Genomic DNA, 12,830 nt, shown 5'->3' with positions numbered 1-12,830 from the left:
AACCCCTTTTATAATATCAAAAAAATGTAATATAACTAGTACTTCAAATTAAACTCTTGCACATGCGCTCAAAGTTTGTTTGTTTTTTCCAAATCAAAAAATAAATCTTTTAAATCAAAAAATCAAAGTTATTCATGTTTGTAAATGAGCAACTCCTTGAAGCGCACCTGCTACATGAAACGACGCGGAACTTTCATAAACAGACTTATTAGTATTCATAAGTTTATGTAATGTCAACAAAATGTAAAATAGCCAACCCAAGTGATCTCTATTTGCTAAATTTAAAAAAAATAATAAAAATTACTTACGTTTTTCAAAGAGTAACTCTTAGAAGCGCACCTGTTGCATGAAACGACACAGAAATTTCAAAAACTGATTTATCACTAATCATAAACTTACATAATGTCAACAAAATAAAATAACCAAACTACTTTAAAATATTAACTCTCTTTTATGGGCTCAATTCGTTGGATGAAAAAAAAAAGAAATTTACTTACGTTTTTAAAAGAGTAACTCTTTGAAGCGCACCTGTTGTATGATACGACACGGAAATTTCAAAAACTGATTTATCAATAATCATAAACTTATACAATATCAACAAAATTAAATAACCAACTACTTTAAAATTCTAACTCTCATTTAAGGGATCAATTCGTTGGATCAAAAAATAATGAAATTTACTTACGTTTTTAAAAGAGTAACTCTTCGAAGCGCACCTGTCGCATGATACGCCGCCGAAATTTCAACAACAGAAATTTTCGGCAAAATCACTACCACTCTCTTAAAAATAAGAGACAAATTCGAATACATTTTTTGAATAATAATAAAACGTATCGTCAGGACCACTTAGAAAAGAAGTGCATCTCACTGCTAAACTCAGCTTGATTACAGTAACTTGTCTACATAATTTGCGCTTTCCAAGACACCTATTGCATCATACCCGGCGAAAGGGAGCTCGGGAACTCGTGGGCATGTCCGACAAAACAAACGATGAGTCCTCGTGATAAAAGCATCGAGGCCGTAGACATGACCGGAGTACAAATGTTTGTTCCTATTTTTAGGGTTTGACTTTCATCTTTTACAACAGAGGTACTTCTACGCTTCGTTCTCATTCTGCGTTCACGTGTTTCTCAGCTGTGCGATTGCATAACCCCGCGCAATGTGGTTGAGCTGGAACATAAGCTGAAAAATTTTCGCAATGTATTTCCCGAATTGGTTGATTTTCCTTTCAACAGTTTTCCTTTTTGACGTCTTTTACAGGTTAGAACCGGTGTGGTGTCTGTATTTCCTCATGCGTGGAGCGTTCATGAGAGAAATTAGTAGTTCCTTCCCGTTCAGTGTTTTTTTTTTTTTTTTTTTTTTTAATTGACATTGATGACATTAATTCAGGGTTGCAGAGTCAGTGGGAAGATAACAAAGTCTGACTCCGACTACTGTAATTGCAAAGCCTCCGATTCCTTTACCCAAAAATCAGTACGACTCCGAACTCGTAGCCCTGGAAAACTTGCGGACATGGCGGGAAAATAGCCGACTCCTGGAATTATAAAGCCTCCTAATCTAACTCCTTTGCCCCAAAATTGGCTTGACTCTGACTCTAGTCATTTATCCATGCTTTTCAACAGGGGTGCCCCCCCCCAAGCTCAATGGCGCAATCCCCCCTCCCCCTTTTTTTCCAACACTCTTTACCTTTTTATTTTTAAATCTTTTTTTATTTAATTTACTTTTTAAAAATATTATTAATTTATTTTTATTTTTTAGTTTTTTTTTATTCATTTTTTTAAATTTTATTTTTTTAGTATTAATTTATTTATTTCTAATTATTATTATCATTTTATTTGAAAAGTTCTGTGCTACACCAATGACATACGCGCGCACACACACACAAACTAAATGAATAAGTGAAATAAAATACAAACAGAATAAAATAAAATAAATAATTAAAATCAACAAAAACACTTAAATAAGTAAACTTTAAAAAAATACCCTTCCCCCCACATTTTGATGGCACCAACTTGAGTCATATTCTCCCCCCCCCCCCCCAGCGTGGGCATCCCTGCCATTCAATTAATTTATCATGTGTTCCAATTTAGAAATCTTCGACAAATAAGGTTTTGAGGGCGACGAGTTTCACGAAATTGCGAGTTTTTGACGGGAGGAGGGAGGGGTTAACAATAAGTGACAGAAGACATTTTGTTGAAATGAAATTTTTTTTGTATCAAGATTTTTCTGTACTTTTGCGTGAGTTTTGAGAAAGGAAGAAAGTGGAGGACGTGAGACTAAGTGTGAAACTTTCTGACAAAGAGAGGTAGGGTGTCAAATGTGTTGAAAAAAGTGTGACATCATTTATATATATATACGGACTTCCTCTTACGTAAATTTTACTAAACACTAGCTGTACCCGCACAACTGTACTTGTGATGTAAGGTTCAAAAAACCTTAAAATCCGGTTTTTAATTATTGCCAAAAACAGTGAAATATAAAAGTAGTTGTAAAGTTAGTTTTGTAAATAAAAATTAACAAATTAATTTCAAGACTGAAATTACGCAATGAAGTGTACGATTTTAAACTGATTATTTGAATTCAATCAAAGAAATCTTCAAAAACCTGCATCATTATTTCAAAAAGTTTAAAATGCCCAAAATCCACAAATATATGCTTGCGTAAGCTCAGCTGTGAAATGAGTTTGGTAATTGATTAACAAAAATAGCTTTATAGTTACTATTATTTTTCATTTTATTTGGCAACAATTAAAAAACAACTACGTCTCTTCCATCACACAAAAAGGATGCGGGTCAAAATTTCAAAGCCCTAGCAAAAAAAAAAGGTTCGCTTAAAAAAAAAATCATTAGTAAGAAAATACAGCACCAAAAATTCAATAATTATTTCATTCCACGATTTACTTTAGGTTGAAAAAAGCACGGCGACAGTATTATTTGTAGCCAACGTATGTTTTTAACAACTTATTATAGGTTTCATAAAACCTCATAAAATTCTAATGAATAAAAATGGACACTAAATAAAATAATTTGAAAAAATACACATCTTTTCACGTGCATGAAGATTAGGAGTCACATGGAAGATTAATAAGAGAAAAATGAAAATATTTTTTCTTGCTTTACATGAAAATTAAATTGATGTAAAAATATCAATGTTTTAAGATGCAATATTCCATATCATTCTCATTTTACTATTATTAATTTTTAAATGTTATATCGCATATTGGATCTATTAAATGGCTGAGAAATAAGTTAGCAGTTAAAATTTTACTTGAATAGTAATTTAAAATGTGCATGCCGCTTATATTTAACTTCAGTAATTAGTCAAAAAATCTAGATTTTGAAAATATCTAGAAAAAACAATGAGTATCAGTACTTGCCTTTCTACTTATGCACCAAACAATAAGCACGAACCATAAAAATATGTTTACGTGATTTCCATTTCTCTTTTATTTTTGTACTCTACTCAACCATAAGAAATTTGACTGCAGTAACTAGTCAAAAAATCGATATTTTGAAAATATCTAGGGAAAACGATGAGTATCAGCAGGGCCGTCCCGAAGGGGGGGGGGGGACGAGCGGGGCAATCGCCCCGGGCGCCACGAAATGAGGGGGCGCCGCAAGGCACCCCTCGTTTCGACGGAACACGACGACATTCACACGAAATGAGGGGCGCCTTGCGGTGCTTCTCTTTGTATAAAATGCCCCGATTGTATAAAATTAGGGGCGCCTTGCGGAGCCCCCTTATTTCAGGTATCATAGATACGCAGCCACAGACACACAAAATAGGGAATCATTGCAATGGTTCTCTATTTTGTCCTATGGCACGAAAATATTCCTGTCTCTCAGTCTCCAAAACATTCGTTTCCTTTGTATCATTGAAACAGATACAATTTCTGAGAATATAACTGTTTAGAATCAAACAAAAGGCACTTCTCTTTTGTCTAGTTCTCACCAAATTTGCTTGAGTTCTGCCCCTGCATGCAGTGACGTAACGAGAAAAATTTTTAAGGGGGCACTTTGAAAAAAAAAAAAAATTATTGATCGGATAGGGAAAAAAATCAAAAGGTGTCCGATGAAAATTTTGAAACTTTTCGTTTTAAAAACGCAATTTTAGCCTTAAAACGCGATTACAGGCCATTTTTATTGACGTCAGGGTAAGGGAGGGAAGGGAGCTCAGAGACTGTTTCCGATCGATTTTTTTTTTAAATAAATTAAAATCAATTCCTTCTCACCCTGAAATTTTCGAAATTGAAGTTTCAAAAACGCAGCTTTAGACAAACTTTGAAGATTTTATGGATAGGAGGATCTGGAGAATCTCCTAGGGAAAATGTTCAAAATTATGGTCAAAAAATTTAAGCAGCGTTTTATTTTCAGGAGCTATTCTACTTAATTTTTTTGTAAGTGTCGTTTGAAAAACCCATTGCTTGTGATATTAAAGAAAGGCGGCATGGGAACGAATATTTTCTTAAACTCAATTCTTAAAAGCAATTTGTAAGGCCATATTTTGTAATACTGGGGCGAGTGATTTTTCGAAATTAGAGCTCCAAAAACGCAATTCTGAACGATTTTCGGTGTTGTTGAGTATTTGCGGGCTTCTCTCTAAAACTTACAAATATTTGATGCAAAAGAATGACATCTTTGTTTGTAACATATAAGAAAGCTGATATTAAATTGGTACACGTAAAACCAAAAAACTCTTCAAAAGAATCATTGGATAAGTTCAGATCGAAATTTAATTTTGATGTAATTTACTTCGATAAATACATTTTCTCTTTATAATCAGCAAATTATCTACGTGATCTTAGTTTGATCAATATGAATAACCAATTCAGTTTTAATTGTTTGTTTTTTATCTAGTGGGATAACATTTTACTAGATAAATATTTGGATTTTTAATATTTCCGTGTTTCAAAAAGTTTTTGGGGCATTAATGATGTTTTACAAATATAAAAAACAGATTCATTGCTTGTGTTTTAATTTGTATTATGCATAGCCCTTTGAATATTCTGTTTATAAATATGTAAAAAATTCAAGTAATGTACTATGCACTGATGTTATAACTAACTTGATTTTTCTGTCTGTATGGGGGGGGGGGGCGAAAGGAAACTTTCGCTCCGGGCGCCGTCAGCTCTTCGGACCTGAGTATCTGTACTTATCTTTCTACTCATGTACAAAACAATAAGCACGAACTATAAAGATATAGTGATTTACTTTTCTCTTTTACATTTGTACTCTACTCAACCATAACAAATTTGACTGCAGAAATTTGTCAAAAAATTGATATTTTGGAAATATCTAAGAAAATCAGTGAGTGTCAGTATTTATCTCTCTACTCATGTACAAAACAATAAGCACGAACCATAAAAATATAATCACGTGATTTTCATTTCTCTTTTACATTTGTACTCTACTCAACCATAACAAATTAAAATATATTGAATCATTATTTGTTAACCATAGAGATATAACTAAGGGGCTATTCATATAAATGATGTCACATTTTTTTTTCAACAAATTAGACGCCATCTCTCTTTTGTGTGTCAATCTTCACCCCACTCACTCTCCTCCTCTCTTGTGACATGATTTTCATGAGCGTAATGCAATAAACAAAATGTGTGATGTCAAAATTCTTGTTACTTCCTCCCCCCCTTTTCCTAAACTCACAATTTCAAGAACATCTATCTCCCCCTCAAAGAGTGACATCATTTGTGGGCCACCCCTAAGAGTATTTGAGAAGTAATTACGGGTAATTTCCCATTGCTTTCTCTCGTACGTGCTTTGCAGTACAACAAGCCGTGTTGAGCGGATCAACCTCCAAGTGTGTTACGCTGGATTTAAAGTGCTTTATTTCGTTCGATTATTCAAATAGTTTCTAAGGAAATTGGACTCACAGTTAGATTGCAGAATGAAAGGCACTTGCTTCAAAATGCTTCCAAATAATGAGATTCAAATATCTCTTTTATTAAACTAATTGCAAAGTTATTTTTGTCTGCCATGCCAATTATTTGAAGAAAGAAAACAACTTTATAGTAAATATTAAAATTGATTTTATACATAAGGCACGTCGGAACTCGGGAAAAATGATAAGAATAGACTTTCATATGGTTAAGAGAAGGGATCGTTCACAAATGATAACCCATTTTGTGAACTTTATATGGTAACTAAATAACTAAATTCATCGATTTTGTTTCAATTTCAAACTAACCAAACGACCAATGCAACCTTTTTTTTTTAAATAACATAAAATAAAAACTGAATAATTGCTTAACAACGAAAATTTGTTTTACTATCAATATCGTTTAGACTTCAGTCAATAGGTTAAAGTTTTCTGATAATAGAATCAGCTCTCCGTCTTCCTTTCTTTTTTATCCGATTTCACGATTTTACGAGATTTTTAAATCAGATTTTCAATTATTGATGATGTGATTTAGAAACTTTTATGCTGCACAGTAAAGGAAAAATATTGCAGTTGATCATAAGCTATTCGTACTGTATTCTGACCCATTTTGTACGCACAAAGAATCATTCTTTTATTAAACAAAATAAAGACATCTTTTTCGAATTTTAAGTGGACTACTTCGCTTGTCAGCTTTACAAGAAATCTATTCCCGTCAATTAGACTAATTTTTAACTACTGTTTATATTAAACCGTTAAAATTATAATTATGGGTTTTCAAATGACTCAATCATTTGCATCAACTGCATACTTAGGATTTTAGCTGCATCGAACGAAAAATATTTAATGACTTTCGAAATTCTTTTGAATAATCACTGGCGGTACAGAGAAAGAATTGGGGACAGAATGAATCAACCAATTGCTTTTTTAGTTTATATAATATAAAAATTGAATTCTTACTATATCACATTGCTCTCTCTCTCTCTTCATTATAATAATTTTCAAAAGCTTAGGATTTTATTTCCGTAGTGTTTCACCGATTGCGAGTCATTTGATCCACTACCCCTGCCGGAAATATTTTCCTTACGTACAGCATATAAAGCAAAGTATCATTTTTTACGACTTTTGTTTGTTTGCTTGTGTATTTGCACTGTCCAGGCAAACGTTTAGCATCAGTCATCATAAAAATTTCACCCTAAATTAGTTTGGACCTGAAGGTATGCATCTCAAAGCATTTTTTAAATTCCTTTTTAAGCAAAATTTTTTAAATCTCTACTAATGTAGACGAAAAAAATATTTCTTAATAAAATTTGTATCTATTAGGAGCCTCGATTTTTCTGCGTGAAATTATTATTTTTTTCAAGTTTCCAAGTTAGTGAGAGCAAGAATAATAATTATTTTTTTACTCTCAAACATCCAAAGCCTGAAATTAACCCATAGTCAATTTTCTCCCAATGTTTATCTCGATTTCTTTATCTGTCAGCACTGAGCTATATTACTAACTGAGTAACTATCTGGGAGTTGTGGCGGCTTCTTCTAGAACTAAATAACTTACGTTCCCAGAACAAAAGGAAACTCAGTATTAAATTCCTATTTCGTTCACGCATTGTATTGAGATCTTTTAGGCATGGTCGTATGTAGGAAAATATTTCATATCGAGGGCTAATGCAAGGGCTGTCCGTACATTTAGCATAAAACCTTAGGTATTGGGCTCCATAGCTGGGATTAGAGACCGACGATAAGTACTGGGAATTGGTGTATATAAGTTCTGGTGTAGATTTAACTTTTGACTAAACAATTCATTATCGGCTAACTTAACGGCATTAACGGCTTATTTTTCGGCTAACTTCCGGGGTTTGCCATAGCTCATTTGCTCCTCCCCCAGTTATGCATTTGTGCTAAAAAAGTTCTACACCAATTTTAATTTCACTCAACTTTTATTATGAAATACTGTTTTCATAAGCCCTATGCGATTGCCCGTTTCCCCACACATAAAATCAGCCCTGATTGCCATTTAAGATACGTACGCTACTTAAATCAATAAAAAACATAAGCTTAAAATGTCATGCCAGAAAATCTTTTGCGAAGCTTATACAACAGACTTGTAATCTGGCAAGCTCAAGATATGTCAATAGTTATTACCGTGTTCTGGGAGTGTAAATCTGTGATGTTCAACCCCCAAAAGATTTTGGATGTGATATTACATTCTTTATGGTACTGCACCGTTTGCAACGGATCTGAATATACTATCACGATCACGGTCGTTAAAGTTACATACAGAAAATTTTACATTATTTTTTTGATCGTAACAAAACAGTCATACACTCACAGACTATGATCATTGTAACTGACTTTTGCAGATGATAAATTAAAATAGCTCTACAGTAAAGTTATATATTGAGTATAAGAACTGAAGTTTTCACGACCGGCGTAAATTGTTGATTGTGAAAGATTTTATAAAGTTAGCATAGCACTCATTTAAAATATTTAAATGCTGCAGAAGAAATTTTCTGTTATGCAAACTTGTTGATAACTATTGGACAATAGCGGTTTTGAAGCTGATATCTGTCGGGAGTAATGGAATACGTTTTATAACTGAAGAATGATATTTTTCTTGCAAACTATTCGAAGGTTGTGCATTATCCTTATACACACTAATGTGAAACATTTTCTTGAAGTAAAGAAACATTAAAATAATGAAATTAAAAAAATCCAACTTCGTACTATGTTGTTCGGAAAGTAATTTCGTTTTTTCTCGACATTATTTTAAACCTAGGCCTTTTAAATGATCATAAACAGTTCAATTTGAAAAATTTAATCTTTTACGATCACTGGTGTTGTTATTCACCGTTTTTCAACAATCATTTTTTTGATGTGTTGTGTCTTTATTAGCTTCAACCGGCTTTCCAGAACGAGGTGTTCAACATCAAAATTGCCGAATCAAAGTTTTGCGAACAAACTATGGCGTAAGTGCGAAGTTTGGTGTGAAAAAATATAATGAAATCCTGTCGAAAAAAAAAATACTTTCCGAAGAACCCAATATTCTTCCTACATGAAAATATCTTTCTGCTGAGCAAATCCACCTATTACACGAGGATTTATAAAGAACTTTACTTTCCACGTAGGCTCAAATATTAGCATTTTTTTACTTCCTTTTACAAAAAAGGAAGTATTTTATTCGCGAAAAAATTTTCACTCAAAAATCGGCCTTAATTTCCATTTTCTCACCCCCGAATGAATGTTGAGTTTTTTTTTTTCGACCCGACCACACGTGGATTATGCCTAGGAGCCTACAGACACCCGAAATATCCATTTTGACGACCCCCGAGTTAATTACAACGAATTTTCTCGTGATGTCCGTATGTACGTATGTATGTGCGTATGTATCTCGCATAACTCAAAAACGGTATGCCCAAGAGAGTTAAAATTTGGTACGTAGACTCCTATTGGGGCCTAGCTGTGCACCTTTCCTTTTGGATGCATTCGGATGTCCCTAAGAAGGTCTTTTGCCCCTTTTTGGCGGGAAATCATTGTTAATTTCGATGTAAACTCAAGAAGTGTTATAATTTGTCGGACATTTGGCGATATATCGCCAGTCTCTTGGTTGCCAAGTTTTGTCGCCAACTTGGCGACAAATTTGGCGATTTTTTTTTTTAAACTTTAAATTTGGTTTCAATTTAGCCACTGTTGGTGATATTCAGAGAGTAAACAACAGAATCACATTAAAATTGCCAATAATGGGGAAATTACATTAAATTGGAGTAAAAGGAAGTCATGTGATGCACACATCAGCTCGTTTTTCCTTTTTAATTACACAACATTGAACGAAAAATAGTTATAATCTAAAAATGATTCATGAGAATGAATAGTCTTTGTACAAAAGCTTGCAAATAAGAAAATTCTTTGATTCGAATTGCACAATTGCCCCAAAAGTATAAGGCCGAGAAAGGTATCCATACCTTCAAGGATTTCGTTCATATCTTTTTAAACATTTATTGAAATAAATAATTTATTTTTGACGAGATTTTTCTTGGCGACACTTTTAATAGATATTAAACCTTTTGCTTTTAAAAAAACGCATTTTGCAAAAAAAAAGTAGATAAGAAATATATTATAGCTTAGAAAAAAAGAAGTTTCCGATTCCTTGGAGGGAACAGCACAGCTGATGAAGTAAGGTAGACCGCGACACGTTTACGCATGGAGTACATTTACGCAGTGCCTTTTTTTCAAATCGAATTCTAATTGAAGAGCCAGAAGTCATAACAGATTGATGCTGCTCCCTAGCAAATATTCTCACAAGTTTTTGAGCATTAGTCGAGCTTCGGTCCAGCATGCAGAAAGAATAATCTGTTTTCTACCAAGTCAAGTAAATTTTGTGTTGAAAGTTTTGAAGCTTATTGTGAATAAATAATACTTTGTTAAATATGTATATATATATATATATATATATATATATATATATATATATATGAATTGAAATGTTATTAAATTTTATTGCACGTTAAAAATAAATCCAAACTTGGTGACGGGGCAAGTTTACGAGACGTCTTACTGTGTCTTACTTAAACGTGCCCCAGACAGTTTTCGCTTTAAACTGTCCCAAAACTTTTTAGTATTTTCTGGCTATTTAGTTTTGAAAATTACCATTTAATTTTTAATTAAGTTACACATTCGTATCTTATAGCTTACAATCATATAGTGCTGTCTTCATGCCCCTTCGGCTTCAACTTTACACGCAATTCAGTCTGTAATAAATTTGCTTTATTTTAGTGATGATAAGACATTATGTTCAAAACACTAACAGAAACACGTTAGGTGGCAAAATAAATATGCGTAAATTCGCCCCGGTCCAGGGCATGTTTATGCAACCGACTCGGACTCAAAAATATTTTTTTTAACTATTAAAAACAAAAAATTAGCAATAACTGAATATATCAATTTTGACTCCATTAACTGCTTCATAAAACCGCAATGTCTAAAATTTCCTAAGTAAAAACATAAAAATTAGAAAATTCATTGAAAACAATCCTTGTAAACGTGCCCCGGTCTACCCTGCAGACGTTCAAGAAAAAGAGTGAAAACTTCATTTCAAGAAATTTTTCATGAAATTATTGATGTGTTTCGCAAGAGAGAGAGAGACAGTAGATTCTACGTCACTTAAAAGGTACAAAAAGTCCATCCGAAAGAAAAATATTTACTGTTGCCACTGAAATGACGTTGAATGAAGCCCACATTCCTTATCGCAGATTTTTGTATTGTTTCCAATGAGGCCAACGCCTTGAACATTTGATTATCGTAAACATCACTGTTGCAGAAAGATGGAAGTCTCACCACTTAAGCATGATTAAAATTATAAATGGTTTAGCTTGTTTACATGAAGTATCAGTATTTCAAATATTACTGAAGCTTTTAATAGTTTTACTTACTTTTTTCGGAAAATCACAAACTATGTCTCATTCTGCTGGGATGTTTTCGTTTTCATAGATTGTTCAGTTCATTAACTACAGAATTATTATTAAATTATAAACTAACTCGTAAATCGTAATTTAAATTACTATACGAACTTCGTATGTAATACATATGGGCAATTCCACGTGTAACTGAGTGACATTTTTGAAGAAAAAAATACATATTTTGTAACATTCAGCGCAAAATATATGTTGTGCAAACGATCTTTTGACCAGGAATATTGTGTTTTTTAATGATTGAATTCCTCAAATACATTTTCCTCAAATAATTTCTTCATACATACCTCAAATTTTTGAATATTTATTTAAAACATGGTAACTGTCTGACATTTTAAAAAGAAGTATGTCAATCAGTTACCATGCTTTTAACAATTTATTTTAAATCGTTAGAAATGTGTTTTGAGAATTTAATTATATTATTGAATTCAGCCTAAAAAAATCATTATTCCACGGGAAAAGATTGTTTTTACAATGTATATTTTGCGTTGAATATTACAAAATAAGTATTGTTTTGCTTCAAAAATGTCAATCTGTTTCCCGTGTAATTGCGCCTGCTAGTAGCAAAGCCATTTAAAGTGACGTTGTGGCTATAACGTAATAGGGTCATTTCACGGTATTTTTGACATTTATGTAAAGTCCGTAACGTGACCTTTTTTTGCCATAACTTTTTTATTTACTGTTAGATTAGCTTATTATTTTATTTTGAGCTTTTCCTACCAACACACCAATTAAAATTAAAATAATTTGCAACTCAAACAGTAAATTGAAAAGTTATGGCAAAAAAAGTTCATGATACGGACTCAGCATAAATTTCAAAAATACCGTGAAATGACCCAATAGCTTCATACCCTTCACATTTTACTGTCTTTACCAACAATTCATAACAAAATGACGGTCACAAGGAAATTTTAATTTTGTCCCGTCGAATTCGCGATAAATCGGCGGAACTCTAGTTCAATACTAAGACAAGAAAGTGCGATTCAGAAATGTCTACACTGTCAAAAATATCCTTCTTTTTACGCTACATTTTCCTTCATTTTTCGACGAGAAATTATCGTTTTCCGGTGGAACGAAAACTCTTTGTCAAATGGGTGCGCGCATGCGTAGTTGACATTTTTACCATTCTAAATTCTACACTTGCCGACTGCGCGACTGCCCACAAAAACCAAGACCTGACAACGGCCGTGTGAAAGTGAATGCAAGTCCTGTGACCTCAAGAAGTACCTTAAAAGAGTAATCCAGTTATTGAATGAGTACTTATTTTAGAGTTTGATTCCAAAAATATGTATTGTTCCTTTTTACTGGAAAGCAGTACGTAATATAGATATGCTGAAATCCAAGCTGTCCACTCTCTGATTTCCATATACTTGGCACTTTTCGTATGTTACAGCTTAAGAAATTTTTTCTTTACTGCGCTTAGCTCAAAAAATCAATTTTTAACGTGTCTCAGTATTGAACTGGGGCAAA

At 32.9% G+C, this 12,830-nt stretch overlaps 1 protein-coding gene across 2 annotated transcripts in view; it reads right to left on the bottom strand.

Annotated features, from left to right (window-relative positions):
• LOC129231561 (nocturnin-like) overlaps window positions 1-1,218 on the bottom strand; it is a 93,002-nt gene extending 91,784 nt beyond the window's left edge. The window contains exon 1 of one of the 2 annotated variants that reach the window (XM_054865916.1): window positions 686-1,218. In XM_054865916.1, the coding sequence (XP_054721891.1) occupies window positions 686-810 (125 nt within the window). In that variant the 5' untranslated portion in view covers window positions 811-1,218. Of the gene's footprint in view, window positions 1-497; window positions 507-685 lie in introns of those variants that run through there. The other variant, XM_054865918.1, reaches the window with a different exon arrangement.
• Window positions 1,219-12,830: the final 11,612 nt, after the last annotated feature.

This window comes from Uloborus diversus, chromosome 10 (assembly GCF_026930045.1).
Source record: "Uloborus diversus isolate 005 chromosome 10, Udiv.v.3.1, whole genome shotgun sequence".
Classification (NCBI taxonomy): domain Eukaryota; kingdom Metazoa; phylum Arthropoda; class Arachnida; order Araneae; family Uloboridae; genus Uloborus; species Uloborus diversus.
The sequence above is the reverse complement of the archived record's forward strand: the minus strand, read 5'-3'. Positions and strand labels throughout refer to the sequence as shown.